The 22,875-nt window shown below is 39.2% G+C and overlaps 1 protein-coding gene across 2 annotated transcripts in view; it reads left to right on the top strand.

The window, feature by feature from the left end:
- The window catches only part of atf6 (activating transcription factor 6), a 327,368-nt gene that overhangs the window by 32,874 nt on the left and 271,619 nt on the right, over nucleotides 1-22,875 (top strand). For both annotated transcript variants that reach the window (XM_060830102.1, XM_060830103.1), the window contains one exon: nucleotides 7,361-7,587. In XM_060830102.1, coding sequence (XP_060686085.1) covers nucleotides 7,361-7,587 — 227 coding nt within the window. The remainder of the gene's footprint in view (nucleotides 1-7,360; nucleotides 7,588-22,875) is intronic.

Raw genomic sequence — 22,875 nt, 5'->3', positions numbered from 1 at the left:
CAGATATTTTATAATGCAAAACAAAAATTTAATCCAGTCAAAGAGGACTTAATAAAAGTGAGTACCTGTGGTTAACAAAGATAGTCAAGGAAGGCAACCAATCAAAAACTGAGGGATGCAATACCATATGATATTGGGAGTTCGAGGAGATCACTAAGAAACTAATAAAGGAGGAGAAAATTGATTATGAAAGTAAATTGATGAGAAATATAAAAGCAAACAGCAAGAGCTTCTTTGGGTATATGAAAAGAGAGCGACTAAAATAAATTTGGGACTTGGAGGATGCAGTCTGGAATTAATAATGAGGAACACGAAAATTACAGATCAGTATTTTGCATCAGTCTTCGTAGTGGAAGGTGCTGTATACGTCCCAAAGACATCAGATAAACAAGGTACTCATGGGAGGCGAAGGTACATTGGTTGTGCAGCTATTAACATTCACCTCAGCTGACAAAAAGATCCTTGTTACCATTGTGTTCAAGAGACAAATCGGGATAGTCTGATGTGATTCAGACCAATTTGGCTACAACACTGGGAGAATTACCAAATAGTGGGCACATGTTTAAGAAGCAAAGGAGAAATGTGCAAAACGTATTGATGAGGATGACAGCAATTATGAGATCATAGCAAAAAAGTACAGTCTCAGCTCATTTGTCAAAAAAAGGCCCAGCAATGAACTGATAGAGGTCTTGAAAAAAGTTGTTTCAAGGTGGATGTCGAACACTTGTGATGAAGTGTATAAAGTGGGTTTATCAAGATAATATAATCATTAACATTATAATGAATTTGGGAAAAATTTCTTCAATCAAACAGTGGTGAAAAAGTGGAGCTTGTTACCACTGGATTTGCTGAGTTCGATGACGGATCTATTTAAGGGGAAATTAGATGAGCATGTTGAGCTGATAGGGATAGAATATTTTGCAGATTGGTTTGGAGGAGCCTTGTACAGGTAATTCTTCTATGACAATGGTTGTGTTCTTGTGCAACCCTGCATAATAGAAAAATCGCACTTCTGATACAGCACTTAAAGGGTTGGTGATGTAATCGCATTACAACCAACACTCATTTTAAAAGTTTGCGCTTTCGAGACCGTGCCCCCAACTTGTCGATCATGTTAAAACAAATTTGTGTTAATGATAAGCTCTTTATAGCATATCGACCTGTATGGAGCATAACGTGTGTTCGGGATCAGATCAGCCAAAAGATATGCTTGTGTATAACTTTCTTGAATTTAGTGTAATTTCAGTGCATCCAGATTTCACATTTTCTGCCATAGGTTTTGCCAGGAGAAACTGCTTGTCTGTAAGAATTAATGAAATGGTGGTGTAAGTCATTCAGTTGTAAAAGTGTCAATAGATTGCTAATTGTGACCATTGATTTGGATCTGTATCTGCTGATAAAATTCCTTTCAGATTTTAAACTCTGCTTAATATTTACAAATTCAAGGAAATGCAAATCTTCAATCTTTACAAGCACGAACATGAATTTTGAAAATCCAAAATTTTAACCAGTGCTGTATAAAAAGCCATAAAACTTAATGTTGGCCATTGGTGAGGATGCTCTGGGTTGCCTGATGTATTGCACATACTGAGGATTCAAAGACACAAATTGAAGTATCAGATGAACCAGGCCTATGGGAAGTGGGACATTGGTCCAGAAAGCATTGGAATTGTCAAGTCTGGGGGAATCCAATACATGAATGAGGATTCCATCTGTTGGTAAACCATGCATGCGTGTAAATCAAGAGTACAGGTCATGAAATGGATATAGGCTTGCAAGTGCATTGTGTTAGGTGTAACACCGAAAATATAAGTTGACTGGTTCAGGTGGCTGTGAAGAAAAGGATGGATAGAGACTTGAGATGGTGCATAGAGACCAGAGAATAGGAGGCTTGCACTGCCGCAGTGACCTTGGACTTCTCAGTATGAAAGTGGCTGATATTTCTGCACACTCAGTACTGGCGTAGTACCACCACAATGTTGGGTTGATGAGAAAAGCTAACCGTGGGATATCTAGTTTGGATATCCATTGAAGTGCCACTTGAGGTGCTGAGGGAAGTGCCTTGCAACAGATCTTAAGCTAACAGTTTGATTTTTTTAATATGTTTTGAGACTCATGACCATAATTACTTTTAAAGCGGTGTCTTACCTTTACACAGGGGCAATGTTGTCCAAATCCGCTGTATCATGTTAATATGGTGAATCATGTTAAGCAATACCTTTGATTTAAGTTAAGATGACAGATGATGGCTACTAATTGTTGGAGCGTGAACATTAAGGTAGGGCTTTTGTGTTGCAGTGGTACTGGGTTCAAGTCCCATTTACTCCAGAGGTGTGTAATTCTTCCTCCGAGAAGGATACTTTTTGCTGCCGATTAGTGAATCTTCAGTGAAGAAGCTATCAAGCTCAAGACCAGGAAGTTCAGTAAAAACCAGTAAATGTTAAGTTGCTATAATCTTGCCAGACCATAGGCTGCTTTCTCATTCGAGGAGTTATTGATTTCAAGATATTAAGCTAAGTGTATATACTGGGTTGAAATTACTTGTATCGTTTGGGAGCCTAAGACTGGAACATGTCTATATTTAAAGTCAGAGATAAAAACATAAAATATGTCTCAACTAATTACGGTATGCTGGTTGATACAGACCACTTTAATCCATATAGGTCTTAAATTCTGTCTCGAATTCCTGGAGTGTTATGCATCAAACCGAGAGTTATGTCAACATTGACATTTCTTCTTTTGGTTGTGTTGATTGGCCATGATTCTCATCTTGATGATTATCCTGTAACTCTTGCGGGTCAGTAACACAAGGTCATGCAGCCAATTGGGAAATATTCTGATTCATGAGTTTTGGCAAAGAAAATGAGAGGATACATCTATGCAACTCTGTTTGTATGTATTTCTGAAGCTGCTTTTAGTCTGGTCACTTTTTCTAGATTCATGGAGCCTGTAAGGCATGAGCTAGTCTTCTCCCATTAGTCTATTAAAAAGGGCTTCTAACCATGTACCAAAATTGTAGACCCATGAGTGTTTGTAATCTGCTTTAGGAGAAGGACACATTCAGGAATGTAACGGCAGGATGTCTCCGGGTATATCAGCCTCCAAGAATTTAGTGCAGACAAGTGTGAATAGAGAAACCTTCATTGCATAGCTTACGTATATTTAAAAGTGAATTGGAAAATATGCTTACCGTGATAGAGATGTACAGCATGGAAACAGACCCTTCTGTCCAACCTGTCCATGCCGACCAGATGTCCCAAACCAATCTAGTCCCACTTGCCAGCACCCAGCCCATATCCCTCCAAGCCCTTCCTATTCATATACCCATCCAAATGCCTCTTAAATGTTGCAATTGTACCAACCTCCTCCACTGTCTCTGGCAGCTCATTCCATACATGTATCACCCTCTGCGTGAAAAGGTTGTCCCTTAGGTCTCTTTTATATCTTTCCCCTCTCGCCCTAAACCTATGCCCTCTAGTTCTGGATCCCCCAACCCCAAGGAAAAGACTTTGTCTATTTATCCTATCCATGCCCCTCATAATTTTGTAAACCTCTATAATGTCTCCCCTCAGCCTCCGACGCTCCAGGGAAAACAGCCCCAGTCTGTTCAGCCTCTCCCTGTAGCTCAGATCCTCCAACTTTGGCAACATTCTTATAAATCTTTTCTGAACCCTTTCAAGTTTCACAACATCTTTTTGATAGGAAGGAGACCAGAATTGCATGCAATATTCCAACAGTGGCCTAACCAATGTCCTGTACAGCCGCAACATGACCTCCGAACTCCTGTACTCAATACTCTGACCAATAAAGGAAAGCATATGAAACGCCTTCTTCACTATCCTATCTATCTGCGACTCCACTTTCAAGGAGCTATGAACCTGCACTCCCATGTCTCTTTGATCAGCAACACTCCCTAGGTCCTTACCTTTAAGTGTATAAGTCATGTTAAGATTTGCTTTCCCAAAATGCAGCACCTTGCACTTGTCAAAACTCAGACACAAATGGACTGAATCTCATGGGTGTCATGCAATTTCTAATTATCCAAAAGAATGGCTTGGAAGATGGATAATAAATAAATCTTAACATTCTAAGACTTTCAGAGTCAGGGATAAGGGAACAGTTTTCCATCTGGGGGCCATGAGGTAATTCAAGAGTCTGCAGAATATTGAACTGGATATGGTTGCTGTTTGAAAATCTAGCAAATTTAAAAGGTCAGACATGTCTCAGTCAATACATCAATTGAAACAACAACCTCCTCTTCAGGCACTTAATTTATATGGTTCAAATACATTTCAACACTCCTGTAACTCTCATTCATAAATTATTCTGACTGGCATTTAGGTTGTCAGTCAAGTGCATGAGTTTGTAGAGCGTGAAAAGGCCTATGCCTAAATATTTGAATTGTGGATGTATATTGAAGTTAGCTTGCGCATTTAGTGTCCGGTCATCTTGGTGTGATCAGATTTTTTGATTTGCTTCTCCACATGGTCAATCTGTTACTTAACTATGAAGATCCATGGCTACTTCCAAATTGAAAAATGTTTGTGTGCTGTGAATTGGAATCATCACTGCTAAGGTTAGAACATAGAACATCACAGTACAGTACAGGCCCTTTGGCCTTTGATGTTGCGCCAAGCTATGGAACCAACCTGAAGCCTACCTGTCCTCACTATTCCATTTTCATCCATATGTTTATCCAATGACCATTTAAGTGCCCTTGAAGTTGGCGAGTCTACTGTTGCAGGCAGTCTGTTCCACATTCTCTGAGTAAAGAAACTACCTCTGACTTCTGTCCTATATCTACACTCCTCTATTTAAAGCTATGTCTCTTCGTGATAGCCATCGCTATCCAAGGAAAAAGGCTCTCACTGTCCACCTGATCTAACCCTCTGATTATCTTATATGTCTCAATTAGGTCACCTCTCAACCTCCTTCTCTCACAAAAATAGCCTCAAGTCCTTCAGCCTTTCCTCATAAGACCTTCCCTCCATACCAGGCAACATCTTAGTAAATCTCCTCTGCATTCTTTTCAAAACTTGCATATCCTTCCTATAATGAGGTGGCCAGAACTGTATGCAATACTCCAAATGCGGCTGCACCAAAATTTTAAGCAGCTGCAGCATGACCTCGAGGCTCCAAAACTCCTCCTCCTAATAAAAGCTAACACACCGTTAGCCTCCTTAACAACCCTATCAACCTTCGTGACAGCTTTTAAAGGATCTATGCCCATGGACACCAAGCTCTCTCTGCTCATCAACACTACCAAGAATCTTACCATTAGCCCAGTACTCTTTATTCCTGCTTCTCTTTGCAAAGTGAATTACCTCACACTTTTCTGCATTAAATTCCATTTGCCACCTTTCAGCTCAGCTCTGCAGCATATCTACGTCCCTCTAACTCAAAGTGCTTGTGCCTGAAAGTTATAATATGTCAATTCAGAACCAATTTAAAGCCATCCCTGCCTTTTAACTGTATTCTCACAATCCTGTTATTTTATGTATTGCCAAAGGAGAGCAGAAGTAGTGACGTCATTGTTATGACACTGGGCCAGTAATCTGGAATCCCATGACTATGCTTTGGGGGCATAGGCTCAGATCTCATCATGGCAGATGGAGAAATTTGAATTCAGTAAAAGTGTGGAATAAAGAGCTGGCCGAATGATGATCTTGTTGATTGTCATTGACTCATGTGGTTCACTAACTTCCTTTCAGAGAAGGAAGTTTGCATCCTTATGTAGTCTGACTTACATGTGACTCCAGACCCATAGCAATATGGTTGACCCTTAACTGCCTTGAGGATAGATGTTGAGAATAATGAGGATGGACAAAAAAATGCAACATCTCCCTCCTGTGAACAAAAAAAGAAGATTCCTTCTTTCTGCATGGGCACAAGCCCTTGTGATTAAAGTCGCAGTGTTGGAACCTTGGGAGCAGACTTTGTGCTCATATGTGGCTCACTTAATGTAGCTGAGTCCTGGGAAAGATAGTTGGTTGAGAAGCTAAACTTGATAAAATATGCAAAATTGTCCAATTTAGGTTTTTAAGTTGCGCAGGTAACAGTTGTTTCTGTTTTTAAAAAAATAATGATGTAAAACAAAGCAAGAAGTCATGTCCTAATTATATCACTGAGAGATTCTGGTGTAAATCTCCTTAGTATGAAGCTTCACATCAGATTGAATTTGAATCTTTGGATTTGGATTTCAAAATAGGGGGAGATGGATGTGGGTCAATTGTGTGAGGAACTTTTGCAATTCAGAAAGTCAGTTTGGATCTCAAACCTAGATACATTGGTTCCAAAAAAAAACAAAAGCCTGTATTACAGTCCCTGGCAAAACCCTTTACTGTTAATGAATAAACTGTTTATGTTGTTGAGTTTATGGCATTAGATGGTTAGAGTTTATCAGGAACAAATTTCTAATGCTCTCTTTTTCCTGATCATAGACATTGCATGAAGATTTTTAAAGACTGTGCCTCCACCTGTGCTGAGAGGAAACAATTGAAATTTTGTATACAGGGAATTTATAGAATTTATGAAATTTGAATTCTTCCTTTGAAACCCATTGCTAAATTCTCATTCTTAAAATTAAGGTGCAGTGGATGAGCTGAATACTTAAATACATGATTCTCTTCAAAACAGTGTTGCATTGCAAAGATGTTCATTTCACAGTGAATATGTACCTTGCTTGCTGGGAAATTTGAAGCTCTGAGTATGATCGACACAGAATCTGGCCTTTTAAAGAAAATACTTTGAGCTTGTTTCATCATGTGTTTAGCAGCAAATGTTTCATGAATTAAGGGATATTTCACCACAAGAGTTGGTCAAGATTAATTATGTGCGCTTGTTCATGTTTCTTAAATAAATGTCATACATTTTTGCAGTTTTGACTATTAACATTTGCAAATTACGATAATATAATAATAATATAAGGAAACAAGAACATCTGATTGCAGTGTGCAATCACAGAGGCATGAAATGGCGATTAGCATGGTTCATAGTTAAAGGTATGGCTTAGCTGGAAATAAGTTTTTGGTACTTTGCTTTGCCACTCTTTTTTATTGTTTTAGTCTGGGGACTTCTGTTTGGCCTTTTGGATAATAAGCTCCATTGTTGCCTACAATCTTCAATGCGTTGACCTGACTTGATAAGCATTTATCAGTAAGATTATTGGATCAGATTTTTTAACTACAAGTTTTGATAGATTTATTTCATGTTAATTTGACTAATGAATTACAAAATGGTTTCAGGTTATTTAGAGTCTAAATGAAACCTCTTCACATGTACACCAGTAGACATGAGTGTAGAGTTCCTGTGTTCCAAATCTGATGTTAATGATGTTTATCACTTTTTTACCTTATCTTAGGTCAACCAATTGTGATCCCTCAGTCGGCTGTGGTACAGCTTCAGCCCCAAAATCTTCCTGCTTCTCAACCAGTTATAAACATGACTGGTGGAGCCAATCATGTTAGCACAGCTCCACTTAGAGTGCTGACACCTGCAAACAAGAGCACTATGAATGGAAATGCTCCAGTGGGAAAAGCTGTCAACTCAACACCTGCACGTGCTACACCCAGCAATAGGAAGCCAGATGTAAGCTTTACTTTTGATAATCTAAGTTATCAATCATTTGTTTTCTTAGCACCAGGATGCACTTACTAGCATAATTTCTGGGGCTCTTGTCATTCACTGATAGCATGTTTGCAGTCTAAATATGAATTTACAGAGACAACAGGACATTCTAACTAGTCTTGGGCAGTTGGAGTGTTACCTTGACAGTGCACTCTGCAATTCCTTTCTCACTCATACCTATGAATATCCCAAGGGTTACCATTGACCAGAAACCAAACTCGACCAATCATAAAAACTGTTACAAGAGCAGATTAGAGGCTAGGCATTACGTGGTAATGTGTGCCTTTCAAAACACGATTTAGAGGTGTGATGGCTTAATGGGTGCAGCATCAACAACTTGACACCATCAGGCAAGGCAGACTATTTGATTGGCAGCCCATCAACCACCTTCAATGTTCACTCCTTTCATCACAGTAGCAGCAGTGTGGACTATCTGCAGAATGCATTGTAGTAACTCAGCAAGGCTCCTTCAATAATTGTTAGCAACCTGTAACCACTATCATCTAGAGGTACAAGGGCAGAAAATATATGGGAGCACCATTGCCTGTGAATTCTCCTGCTAAAGAAAAGTACCATTTCTTCAATCTCCTGGAATTCCCTTAACTATACTGTGGGGGTACCTACACTTCAGGGTCTGCAGCAGTTTAAGGAGGCAACTCTCAACCATCTTCTCCAGGACACTTGGAGAAGAAATGCTGGCCTGGCCAGAACATCCAGGAATAAAAATAAACTTGCATATGTTTCCCTTAAATGCATCCACACGGTTCACCTTCAGTATTCTTTGTGGTACTGTAGTAAGTTCTACATTCTAACCACTCTGAATGAATAAATTTTTCGATGAATTCTCTATTGGGTCTATTTGCAATTATCTTACTTTTATGACCTGTCGTACTGGTTTCCCGTACAAGTGGAAACATTGTCTCTGCCTGAAGATAATAGAGACTCAATCGCAGTATCCAAACTGTGACCTGTGAACCATCAAACGCTGGTTGAGCTCTACCGAGCTTGCCAATTTTTAAAAAATTCAGTGACCTTTATCCTATTCATATTCGGTGAACCCAGAAATTTGCAGAACACTGTTCTTGGCATTCTGGTCTGACTGAATAATCTAAAGAGCATGACGAACTGTAGGTTAAGAATAAAGGCAAGTTTATGTCATGTTGATTTAATCTTGCAAATGCAAATGTAAAACTTGGTTGTGGCTGACTAGTTGTTGACAAAGTCGAGCATTTTTATAAAAAGCATATGAAGAGATTCTCTGTTTCGCTCTGACTAATCCCACCTGATTGCTGAAATTGCCAGTGAACTATGCTGCAGCAACCTCGAGATTGTTGGAGTCTTGGTGACTGTCTCTTCCTCTCAGCTAAAACTGATTGGGAATGGGGTGAAAAAGGAAATCAAAAATCAAATCGAAGGAGGTTTGAGAATGAAGTAAGGGTAAACTGGATAGAGGAGGGAGGAGAATTAAGAGCTAAGGAGGTGAGGTGAATTAGATGAGATTAAATCAGAAGTCACAGGACACCAGGTTTTAATCCAACAGGTTTATTTAGAAACACAAACTTTCAGAGCGCTGCTCCTTTGTCACTTAATGAAGTTGCAGCAGTCCAAAACTTGTGATTTTAAAGAAACCTATTGGTCTACAACTTGGTGTGGTGTGACTTCTGACTTTGTCTACCCCAGTCCAATGCCATCATCTCCACATCAGAGATGAGATGAGGAATATGAGAGAAAATGATGTGAAACAGGGACACATTTATTTCTAATAATTCAAAGTAACATGAAAAAAGCCTATAAATGGCATGCCCAACAGTAGTTTTTACGAATGAACTCTGCTGTCTTTCACTGTCTAACGAAGTGTGGTGCTTGATGTTTCTATGCAATATTTTCTTTTAGGTTTGTGTTGCAGATATTACTGTGTTCAGAATGTAAGCATGTTTTCACTAGGCATTTTAAGTGCTGAGTTGCTTTAATTAAAGCTAATACAAACAACAAAAATGGTTCCCCATCTGAAACAAAAATTGCTATCAGCTGTGAATTTATCCAACATCTGCAGTGTTGATGTTAAGCAGCTTTCCTTTCTAGTTTGAATGAAAATATAATCCTGTCATAGGCCTGCAAAACCAATTTCACTTTAGAGCTACTTAGTGCTTTTATCACCCAATTTGCACTACACTAGTTAAGTTGGAGGGTTTTCAAAACCATTCTTTATGCTGCTAAACATAAAGTACATATGCAACTTGAAAGAGAGAGTCTTATATCCATTTTTGACTTTTATAATCTGAAGGATATGGAAGGGCACACCTTTTTTTGGTAACCTTGACTGATCCACTGAGCAAGAATTTCCAGTCTTTCTGTTTTCTGAGATGATTGTAAGATTTTTGTTTCCACAAAACGCCTCCAAGTCTTTCCAAATATTGTTTACTTTTTGTTAATAAACAATAATTTATTCACCAATCCTAATTCTGTTTTTCACTGACTATGAACATGTCCCACTTGTTCTCTATTAAAATTGAGCTGGAAATTAGGTTTGTATTTACCTTTGCTATCATTTGAAGTTCCTCATACATAAACAGAAGCTTGAAAAGGTGAAGTTTCTGCGATCCTTAATTCAGATCTAGTTCAGTTCTTTGACATGAGAACTCCCTCTTCTCTGGACAACTACAGGGCTGAACAGTGTCACTACCAAAATTTGAGCGATGTGCTTCTCCCTGTGCAGAATTTAAACATGGTTTCTTCTGACTTGTACTTGCATTGACTTTGTCATTCAAGCAGTTATTTGCTGGCTAAGTTATGATTAATCTTACCTGAATCACAATTTTATTTTGCTTATCTATTTCAAATTAAATTAGTGTGTTGCAGAATATATTTTAATTGACGGTGTAGAATTGACATAGGAGGCGTAAAGTATGAAAACAAGGAAGTGATGTTACACCTCCACAAATCATTGGTCAGACCATGTTTGGAGTATTGTCTCCAGCTCTGCGCATCTTATTTAAGGAAAGATATTGAAGTCCTGGAGGGAATACAAGGGAGATTTACTAAAATGATGCAAAGAAAGATGGGAGAAATTGGGCTCCGTCTCCTTGGAGCAGGGAAGATTAAGAGGTGACCTTATTGACATGTGCATAATAATGAAAAATGCTAACTGTTTCCACTAGTTGGTATGCGAGTAAGTAAAGGTCACAACTTCAAGACTGTCAGCAAGAGAGGTAGGAGTGAGATGAGGACAAACTTTTTTAGTCAGAGTTGGTAGAATTTTAAATACAGTGCTAGGAGAGTGGTGAACACAAATTCCACAAGGGATTTAGAAAGAGAGCTGGACATATATTTGAAAGTGATAAATTTGGAGGGCTGACAAGATTGAGCTAGAGAATGGAATGAGCTGGAACTTTTTTGAGAGCTGGTTAAGGTCTATGGTTCTATTAACTTATGTTTTGGAACAAATTCAAGTACTTCTTAATGTGTTGAATCATTTGAGAGTTTATAGATTTGTTTGTCCCAACGCAGTCTTATTTGCACTTTGAGAAATCCTTCTGTGAATAATTTGTCTGCAGGCTCACTGTTGGCTCTTTTTTTTATTATAAGACAACGTGCTTAAACAAAACCTCTGGGTTGGAGTGGTGTGTGAATGTGTCATGGTGGTGATAAAATTGAATTTTGAATTTGATCATAAGGTTTTAATACCTTGGACCTTCATGGACTGATATAGTTTTAAAAAGGGACAAAAATGCTGACTTAAATTGGCCATAGCAATCAGCTGATCGGGGAGTACACCTTTACAAAACCGATGTGAAATAAAAGAGCACCGTCTGAAACAAAATGAACAGTTTTTCAAAAGACCCTTTAAAGTCCTTGTATCCAACTTTGGTTTTATACCTCCAGTGAAATCTTGCAAAGTTGGATCACACAGGGGTCCCTGTAAGGGTTGAAATCAAATAGGGCTTTTTGACATGCAGAGCTGTGCTAGCTATGTGATCCTGCATCTGATGGTGGAGAAAGTGAATGGGGCATTAAAGTATCAAAGTATTGCATGGAAATGCACTGAGTATTTCTTTTTGACAGATCGAAACAAAGGGCATAAACACTCAGGATTTCACTTGAGGCACTGATACCACTCCAATCACTTTTTCTGTATCTTTGTTATTTTTTTCTCAGGATAATGACATTTCTTATTGTTTCACTCAAGAAAACCTTATAACTAATTCCTTTCTGCTGCATTAGAATCAAGTCCATTGCAGTTTGACTGGAGAGAGGTTTAACTTTGCACTAAAAAGAACATAGAAACTTGTGGACAACTGGGAGCTTATAAGGAGAGGAGCTAATTCATTCCTCTTCACTTGGTCAGAACAGTGTGTAACTGTTGTTGGCATTTGCTTTTGTCCTGTAACGGTTGTCAACCCTTTTTACCTTGTTCAAACTATTTATAAATGGAAATTGTTGCTGTACCTTGCCATCTATTATCTGCTGTGGAGAAAACTCTGTTCACAATAAATTGCACAGATATCCCAGTTACCAATGTGTATATCTAAAAACATTTATGGCTGTGCTGTCACTTGAAATGACTCGTCTGCTCCAAAGTTTAAGCATGAGATATTGCCTTTGCCTCTGAAGAGCACTGAAGTGGTCATGAGCAAGTGGAAGCTGACACGTATCTTGAACTAAAAACACAAAGAACTGCAGATGCTGGAAATCAAAGAAAATCAGATATTGCTGGGCAAGCTCAGCAGATCTGGCAGCATCTGTGGAGAGAAAGCAAAGTTAACATATCAGATCCATTGATGAAGTGCTCTTGCCCAAAACGTCAATTCTCCTGTTCCTCGGATGCTGCCTGACCTGCTGTGCTTTTCCAGGACCCCACTCTCGACTCATGTCAGATCCATTGATCCATCTTCAGAACTGCATTCAGTTGTGAAGAAGGGTTATTGGACCTGAAACATTAACTCTGCTTTCTCTCCACAGATGTTGCTGGATCTGCTGAGCTTGCCCAGCCATTTCTGATTTTGCACGTATGTTGAACTATTTATTTGTACTTGTACTATGGAAGATTTTGGCTATTCCCTGGAGTGCAAGTTGATGTTTTTCAGAAAATCAGACTTTTTTGAGGACAACTGTACCGTTTGAAAATTAAAGTGTTGAAGCATGGAAGACCACTACCTTCATTAATTTTAGAAGCAAGTTGTATAGGAGTTGAGAATGCAACATTGTTTGAGGGATAGCAGTACTGAATGGTGTATTTTGATTTTTCAATATTTGAGGCTGACCAAATTGTGGTAATCTTTTATTCTCTAAATTCTCTGTAGTAGCTCTCGTCTTCCTTATCTGCTTTTTGTTGCATTATTTGAAGACAAATTTCTTTGAGGCCTCCTGTGTGTTTTATGGGATATTACTGTCACCTTTTATGAATTTCCACTTCGCACATAATATTCCCAAAGTCACCCTACAAAACCATCCAAAATCAACAAAGTTAAAGGCAGCAGTGTGGTGGAATGCTTTGCTATACGAAGTGGAAGTGCCAGTGTTGGACTAGGGTGGACAAAGTTAAAAATCACACAACACCAGGATATAGTCCAATGGGTTTATTTGGAAGTACTTTCTGGTGTTGTGTGATTGTTAACTTTGTGAATGCAACTCCAATAACATTTCATCCAGTATAAAACTGCCTGTTTTCTGGTGCCCTATCTATGCTTGAATGTTTAATCCTTCCAGCATCATCAGCACACAGTATCAACAGTGTATAGCATCTGCAAGATTCCTGACTGCAACTCCCCAAGACTCCTTTGGCAACACATTTGGAGTCTGTGACCTCTACCATCAGAAAAAGTCATGGACAGAAAACGCTTGGGAATGACAGCACTTGCAATTTCCCTTTAAATCGTACACTCTCCTGACTTGGAACTAGATCTCCATTTCTTCTGGGCCAGATGTACCTACAGATTGCAGTCTTTCAGAAAGGCAGCCGAACAGCAGCTTACTTAGAGCTCTCATGGATGAGCAATTTAAAAAAAAAGGAGCTTACCAATGGTGGTTGTTTTCCATGCATAAGCAAAATATATAATAAGCCTTAGTAGTGGAGCATGAATTCCGACTTATTTTCCAGTTTTCAAGTATTGGGTAATATTTTCAAATATTATGACTGAACATTGAGTATTGAAAGCATTGAGCGACATTATTTTTAAAAATTGCCTGCTCTGAGGATAATGAAAATTTATCCTGGTTTTGACACTAGAATTTCGTAAATTGCATTATCGTTGCAAGTTCTGCATTTACTGTTTGCCTTGCTGTGAAATAAACCACCTCACGCTCAAGTTTAATTCTATGATTAGCAATATATCTCACACCCATTTTTAAAAGCTGGTTGGTCCTCTGTGTCCCCTCACTTGAAAAATTGCTTCCCTGAAATGAATTAAAAATCATACAACACCAGGTTATAGTCCAACAGGTTTATTGGGAAGAACTCGTTTTTGGAGGGCTGCTCCTTCATCAAGTAACTAGTTGGTTTAGGTGTAGTGCGACTTATTAATTCTGTGTCTGTGTGGTCTTCTTTCTCATTTCACCTGAGGAAGGGGCTGTACTCTGAATTTGATTTTATCTGAATTGTGATTTCAGATAAACCTGTTGGATTATAATCTCGTGTTGTGTGATTATTAACTTTGTCCACCCCAGTCCAACACTAGCTCCTCCACATGATCTTTGAAGTGAGGTAGAGTGCCAGTCTCAACTGTATGTTCTGGTGTTTGGAGTTGGGCTGGACATTCAATACCCCAAGTCTGAATCAAACATACTACTGATATGTTTGCTATGGATCAATGGGTATAGCAATCTTGTCACTCAATTAAAAATTCCAATCTTATTCCAGCCCACAAACCTAACCACAAATAGCCCATTGTCATGAGGTGATAGTGCTCTGCTAGAAGTGACATCTTTCTGCTCAAGAAGTGAAACTCTGGACGAGCCTCCTACTCTTAGAAACTAAAAATCTTACGGCGCTATTTTGCAGAATAATTGAGCTGTTATCTCCACTGACCTGGCTATTATTTATTCTCCGTTGACATCACAAGAATAGGTTGTTGGATCAGTATAAAATTGCTGTTGGTGGGAGTTTCAGATTGGCAGCCATGCTTGCTAGTACAACAAGAACAATATTTTTGAAAGTCACTGATTAATTGTATGCTGCTGTGGGGCATTATGAGACCATCAAAGGTACTATATAAATACCAGAATTTCTTATTCTTTAAGTCATGGCTGATAAATTAATTAAGTATATTCATGTTTTATAAATTGGCCAGTTTTTTGGTTTTGAGCTTATTTAGACTAATTCCTAATGGGTAACATTTAAACAAGGCAAGGTTAAGGTTGTGCTCTGTTTCAATTTCCTTTTGTTATCTTAAAAGATTATATTAAATGGAAGCTAAAGCTACATTAAGGTAGTTATTTTCTTCCTTTTGAAAATGGCATATCAGCTTTGCATGATAACATTTTAGTGCACACATTCTTCAGTTTCTGACAACCGAAGAGGGTGAGAGATACACAGCAATTAACAGTTTGCTTCAGGGATTATTTTGTTATTTGAAACAAATTCAATGCAATTATTCGCCAAAATGTTCTTCAAAATTGTGCTCCTGCATGAGGAATTTTAAAACTTTAAGGCACTTTGCAGATCCAATGGAAAAGTTTCAATCCTTTTAAGCACTGACCTACATTTTTACTTATTATTTTGGAGTTAAGGAGAAATGCTCTGAGTCACAGCTTCTCTGCCTGAGGTTAGAGTGATAGGTTAAATTGAAACTATTTTTTTCGCCCAGCAATCTCTTAATAATGTCAGAATGCCACTCTGTGTAGGTGCTATCAGAGATGATATTGTAATGCAACATTTCATTTCCTGATCAGTTATTTTTATTCAGTGATAAGTTTGATGACTTGTCTCTTGTAGATGCTGAGGTATAGGAAAGAGGTGAAGTATTCTCTCACTCCAAATTACGTGTAGTGTTCCTTATTTTGTTTCAATTTCTATGCTCCATAGAGGAGAGGATATTTATAAATCAACCAGGGATCAGCTCATGCAGGCATGGCAACAAGATCCACTGAGTGTTTTGCTATGAAGTAAGTGACTAGTGTCCCCTTATAAGTAAAGGTGTACTTAAAATCATTGTTCATGCATATAGTAAGGTGAAGACATTGGTTTTCCTGATGAAGTCAACTGAACCTGCAATTCAGCCAACTCTACAAACTGAAGTCTAAAAGAGCAAAATGGTTTCAAACATTCTCGTCAGCCTAGTTCAGACTTACCTTGCTGAAAGCAAATTTGAAATCCCAGTTCTCCTGAAAATTCTTCCGAACAAGCCTCAAGCTTGCAGGCAAAAAATGACCGTGAAGATAAATTATCCTTCCTTGGTTATCTTCAATTTATCTCCTCTTAAGAGCGATTAAATAACTGGGAGATTGGTGTAGTTGGTTTTGGGCCTGAAAGATGCTGAGCTGCAGAATTCAGTTGACAGACCATTTGCGCGTTTTTCCCCATGTCTCTGCGGGTTTCCTCCCAGTGCTCAGGTTTTCTCCCCCAGTCCAAAGATATGCTGGTTAGGTGGATTGGCCATGCTAAATTAGAACTTAGATCAGTACAGCACAATACGGGTTCTTCGGCCCTTAATGTTATGCTGGCCTTGTATCTAAATTGTCCATAGTGTCCAAGGATCTGCAGGCTAGGTGGATTAGCTAAGATAAATGCAGTGTTACAGAGATAGGACGGGGTGGGGGGAAGAATGCTCTTGAGAGGGTCAATATGGACTTGATGGGTTGAATGGTCTGCTTTCCCACGGCAGGGAATTTATGATTTATACAAGCCAGGACAAAACTGACTGCCTATTCAGCCGAGCTATAAACCAATTGCTTTGAGGTTTGACATTTTGTTTGGAAGAACCTTCAAGAGGATTTGTACTTCAAATTTTGTTTTGGCTAAGGCTTGATAGTTTCCATTCTTAATAGATTTCTACCAATGAGAAAATGGGAGACGAGCCCAGGTTGATCCAGGGAGTTAGTTCAGTCAGAACTTAGAGAAACTGGGACACTGTGTGGAATAGACCGAAAGTTATGCCAGCAAGAGACTGAGATGTGATGACAGGTTGAAGAGAAGCAGAGTGGGATTTGCACGCAAAAATTGAAGACAGTGGCCATATTATTCTAAAAGAACTCTAAATTATTAATTTAACTATTAATTAGTGTTTGAATACCTTTTATTCCAGAAGTCATTATATGGATATGAACTCGAAACATGCAGAAATTAAAAGCTCTTTTTAATTAGGTGAAGTTAAGCAACGTGTCATGTGCCATGGTACAGTTTAAAAATAAAAATATCTCTTGCATCCAGGTCCTAATGAGACAGTGAGATCAGAGCAAGTGTGGGCATTAGTTTTAAACAGACTATGTCCAAGTGTTATGAAGCTAAAAGAGTGTATGTTCGCTTTAAAATTATGTGCTTTCTGAGTTTTGAATTGAATTTTAAGTGCAGACTCAGGTACCCAGAAGGAACGGCTGAGGGACTGGCTGTTTGAAAATAGATACATATAACAGTTGGCTCTTAAAAGGACACTGGAGTTTTGATTGCTGTTTTGACAACAATTCAGATTTAACCAATTAATTTAAATTATGCCCAGGATACTAAAACCCAACTGAGTTCGCATTTTCTGTTTTGGCAACATGTTTGACAACATAAGAGGATATTATGTTGTCGGGGCATATTAAAAATGCGGGCATTTTGAAAATTGGTCATAGCAGCTGCTGTAGAGCTGGAGAGCTAACTGTCCATCTAACATGTTGCTCTCAAATAAATTAGAAGGCATTGTCTGTTGAAAAGTACCTTTTCCTTTAAAACGTATTCACAGTAAAAATAAAAAAGACCCAGGGAGATCAGGCGGAAGATTAGAAGACAGACTGTTTGGATTTGAGATTATGTTCATGTAATGTTTAATAATTGTGTTATTGGAACAGCATGATAAGAGAATTGAGTTCAGTTAGGGGAAAGTGCGTTCGGTATGTTACAAGTTTTGTTTAGTGTTCACTATTAGAATTAGGAAAATAAATTTGTTATTTTTCTTTAAATTGTGGAAATTAGTAGTTTTCTGTCACTCACTCGCACATTTTAACAGATCAAGAGACAAGGCAAGCTTTTCTGGGTGCTTGGTTTTAATTAACCTCCGCATCAAAACAGTTTGGAGACTCAATGTCTGGGACTTGGACAGATCCAGTCTGGAATTTGGGCAGGGTTAGACTGGTTTTGATGGATCCAGATGGAACAGGACAGATTTGGGTGAGAAAACATCCCTGCAGATCTAAACAGACTTGGGGATTAGTGTCTTAGATCTTTAAATAAAACTTGGGTGAGAACATTTGTTTAATTTCAGTTACATGGGATTGGTTAAATTAAAAGTAAGGAAAATGGCTTTTAACATTGGTAAAGAGGTTCTGGGTTTTGAAAATGTTTCCTAAATTTGTCAAGAAAGTTTAGACGGAGGAAGGGTATACTTTTAGAATTCACAAACAGGTTAGATTTGGGTTTAAACAAGGACAAAAGTAAAGCTGAAGTTCTCATGGAGTTGGTCAGGCACTTGGTTATATCAGTGAAAGAGACAAGTGCAGTGGAGTTAAAAAACTTAAATTGCAAATGAGGCAATTGGAGTTAGATAAAGAAAGGACAAGAAGAGCCATGTTAGACGATAAAGAAAGGGAGAGAAGGTTCTTAATGAGCACAAAGGAAAAGAGAAAGGAGGAGAGAATTTGAACTTCAGAAGTTGCAAGTTAATCAGGAAAGCTGCAAATGTGTTGCTGGTCAAAGCACAGCAGGCCAGGCAGCATCTCAGGAATAGAGAATTCGACGTTTCGAGCATAAGCCCTTCATCAGGAATAAGAGAGAGAGAGCCAAGCAGGCTAAGATAAAAGGTAGGGAGGAGGGACTAGGGGGAGGGGCGATGGAGGTGGGATAGGTGGAAGGAGGTCAAGGTGAGGGTGATAGGCCGGAGTGGGGTGGGGGCGGAGAGGTCAGGAAGAAGATTGCAGGTTAGGAGGGCGGTGCTGAGTTGAGGGAACCGACTGAGACAAGGTGGGGGGAGGGGAAATGAGGAAGCTGGAGAAATGTGAATTCATACCTTGTGGTTGGAGGGTTCCCAGGCGGAAGATGAGGCGCTCCTCCTCCAGCCGTCGTGCAGTTGTGTTCTGCCGGTGGAGGAGTCCAAGGACCTGCATGTCCTCGGTGGAGTGGGAGGGGGAGTTAAAGTGTTGAGCCACGGGGTGATTGGGTTGGTTGGTTCGGGCGGCCCGGAGGTGTTCTCTGAAGCGTTCCGCAAGTAAGCGGCCTGTCAAAGTTAAGTTAACAAGATGGCGGTGAAAGGAGGAGTTAGGGATATGTACAAATATGTTAAAACATTACCACATTTCGATGAGAAAGATGTCAAGGTCTTTTTTATTTCATTTGAAAAGTGGGCTAGGCAGATGGAGTGGCCAGACAACTTGCAGGTAATGCTAGTTCCGACTAAGCTGGTAAACAGAATTATTGAGATATTTGCAGCACTGTCAGATGAGGCAGTCAAGAGGTTATGAAAATGTCAGACAAGCTATTGAGTTGTGAGAAACTAAGCTCACTCGCTGCAATAATTTCAGTCTGAGACAAGATCTGAATCAGTAGTGCCCTTTATTTCACATTTGCAAGTGGGTGTGATATCCACAAGGCAGGGACAAAACACACTGATTTCAACAAAAACTCAATATTTATATAATTTGGTTCCTACATTTTTTTTTCTTATTTCATTGTTTCACCCCCGTTCACATCCTCCACTTCCCTAAGACCAGTACCCATTGCTTCTGTTTATCTCGTGTCTTATCCGGCCTTGTCTGTGACAAAATGCTTATTCCTGTTCTCAAGGCCGTTTGACCTCATCCTGCTGTGGGCACATCCTTACCTTACCATTATTTACTCCCTCCATCTGTGCCACCCCTCTCAGCATCTTATCATTAAGACTCTTTTAATTGGGGTTTGTTCCTGTGTTTCTGTTAAAGTGGGAAACAGATGTTTATACCTATTGTTTATACAGGCATATTTAGTTTAACTGCCTCTCTTCACAGCATCTTATCATTGTTTTACAGTCCCGTTTCTTTCTTGCATACGTTTTTAGCTAATACATAAAAAAAATCATGCATCTCCTCCACAAAGCCCCCACCCATGCCGACCCAGGCCCTAGCCGAAACAAACACACACCGATGTGAGTTCATTCATCTTGTATCAGAAATTATAATTGCAGAATTGCAGAAGTAACACCAATCCACCAATATCCCACAGAGTGCTTATGAATTTGTACCAGAAGCATATCGACAGCAGTTCAGAAGCATAAACAAGGAACCAGGTCAGACTTCTGTTGAGTTTGAAATAATTAAATACAGCAATTTTGATAAATGGGTGCAGGCCTTAAAAATAGACAAGACCAATGAAGCTCCAAGATAGATTATTCTGAAGAGGTGAAGCCAACGGGATTAGTGGAAGACATTAAAGAAACCTCAAGAAAAGTTGAGCTGCAGGAGAGTGCACAGCTGAGGCAGGGGCTGGGTATTGACTTAGTGCCTGTTCTCTATAAAGACTTCACCTCTGTGGGTAAAGTTTTATTCCGGAAGAAGAGGGGGAGAAAAGAAATAAGTTATAATTTTAAGAGATATGGAATCTGGTCAGTCTCAAATAGTAAGAGATGAAAGTGTTTGCATACTTTCTGACATTTTACCCAAGAGGGTGATAATTTGTGGAATAGATGCACAGAAATTTGGCATTCCCCTGTGCCTACCAGATTTTCAGAGGCAATTCCATTACAGGCAAAAATGGAGGAGGAGGAGTTGGTAGCTTTTTTTTCCCCAGTATGGGCTACCCAGGGAGATTCAGTCAGACCAAGGGTCTAATTTTATTGCTAGGCTACTTAAGGAAGTCCTGGATAGTTTAGGCATACAGCACTTTAAATCCCAGGGAGCCTTGGAAAGCTGGCATCAGATCCAGAAGATCCATGTTAAGAGCACATTGTCAGGATTACCCGAATGATTGGGAGAAAGGTATCCCATTCATGTTGTTTGCCATTAGAGATGCCCCAAATGAAAGTACTCAGTTTACCCCCTCCGAGTTAATATTCAGACATCAAGTGAGAGGGCCTTTGAAACTAGTTGAAGAAAAACTCCAGTATCACTTTTAACAGTCAATTATTATATGTACCTATTTTAGAACAGCCTGTCTTCCAGCCAATCCATTTGGGTAGCTGAGGATACATTTTAAATTTACTCCAAAAATCAGAAAACGCTTTCCACTTTAAACTGAACATACACTCCTTCAAATTTGTAACAAATCAAACTCATTATCTTTGCGGAGCCTGTGCTTTCAGTACAATGATTTATGCAGTTTCACATTTGCTGTCATACCAAGCCTCCGTAGAGTCATAGAAATGTACACCACGGAAACAGACACTTCAGACCAACTTGTCCATGCTGACCAGTTGTCCCAACCTAATCTAGTCCCATTTGCCAGCACTTGGCCCGTATCCCTCTCAACCTTTCCTATTCATGTACCCATCCAGCTGTCTTTTAAACGTTGTAATTGTATCAGTCTCCGTCAGTTCTTCTGGCAACTCATTCCATACATGCACCATCCTCTGCATGAAAAAGTTGCCCCTTGGGTCCCTTTTAAATCTTTCCCCTTTCATCCTAAACCTATGCCCTCTAGTTCTGGACTCCTCCTACCAAGGCAAAAGACTTTGTCTATTTACCCTATCCATACCCCTCATGATTTAATAAACCTGTATAAGATCACCCCTCAGCCTCTGACATTCTTGCGAAATATCAAATTCTACAATGTTTTTGTGACCCTATTCTCCAGTTACAAACAGTGCCCCTATTAAGTAAGTAGTGCAAGTCTATTGTTCTTATAGCTGATCGTTTTCACTGACATAGTGATAACAGAGTGTGCATATTAATTGACTCCAGATTAGATAAAACCCTTCCCTGACAATAAAATATTTTGTGAATGTACTTGTTACTGCATTCTTTCAAAACCGTGAGAATAAGCACACACGTGTGATAGAGAATTATTTTTAATTTTTAAAATTCATAATCTGACTCTGCAGCATTAGAATACACTTTATTTTCAGTACATTGTTTTGTGGGCTGGTATATTGAAGTTGTTTTGTCAGCTACAGTAAATAAATGCTTGTGGCCAGCATCAATGTGATTCACTGTTAACACTGTGTACCATTTTTACTGTTTTCCTGGATCACTGTTTAGCATCTGTTTCTGTCAGTTTTTTTTTGTCTGACTAGGACTTGAGGCAACAATTCTTCATTTGAGACTTCAAAGCAAGTTAATGAGTCGGAGAAGTCTGTGTAGGCATACTTTTTAGACTGGGGCCAATAAAGGAATTCCTGTGGAGACAGAATTGTACTACCTGAAAGTATTAGAATGGAAATTTTAAATTTAGTCTATAACAAAAAAAAAGCTGGTTTTATGGTGGACTTTCAATGTCCTGAGTGGCCATTGCAGCCAGAGCCTGGAAAGGGAGTTTACAGATTTGGATTTTCGACACAAGCTCTGTTTAGTAGTTTACCATATTACCCATACAGTTCTCCTCATAGCAAGTAAGGAGAGGAGAACTAATGTTGTTTCTTAGCTATCTATCTAGTTCATCACAAAATATTCTGTGTTCTAGAGACAAAGGGTTTCCTTTGGGTGCTCCGGTTTCCTCCCATCGTCCAAAAATGTGCAGGTTAGGTGCACTGGCTGTGCTAAATTGCCCCATATTATGCAGGTTAGGTGGTTTAACTATGGTAAACGTGGAGTAATGGGGGTAGGATGGGATGTTGTTAGGATCAGTGCAGACTTGATGGGCCAAATGGCTTCTATCTGTACCGTAGGATTTCTATGATCTGCCTTGAGATCTTTATTTGTAGATACATCTGCCTCTGTTTCTGCAGGATGAATTGCAAATTTTGCTAGATGTGAGATTGCATCAGCTGATTTCTGTAGCTGATTCATTCTCATTGCAGGTGTGAGAGCTCCCTTTGCAGGAGAATTTCCTGATCTTCATTCCAAAGAAGGGAGGAACATCCAACGTTGCAGTCTAACATGTCATTGAGCTGAAAGCACTAAATTTGAAACTCAAATCTGGGGGAGAGTGGTTCACAATTGGGTAATTTATATGGGAGCTTGGAGAATTTGAGGTCCCAGAAACTGAAAGGTACA

Source organism: Hemiscyllium ocellatum, chromosome 9 (genome assembly GCF_020745735.1).
Source record: "Hemiscyllium ocellatum isolate sHemOce1 chromosome 9, sHemOce1.pat.X.cur, whole genome shotgun sequence".
Classification (NCBI taxonomy): domain Eukaryota; kingdom Metazoa; phylum Chordata; class Chondrichthyes; order Orectolobiformes; family Hemiscylliidae; genus Hemiscyllium; species Hemiscyllium ocellatum.
Note: the sequence above shows the minus strand (reverse complement) of the source record. Positions and strands in the feature narration are given on the sequence as shown.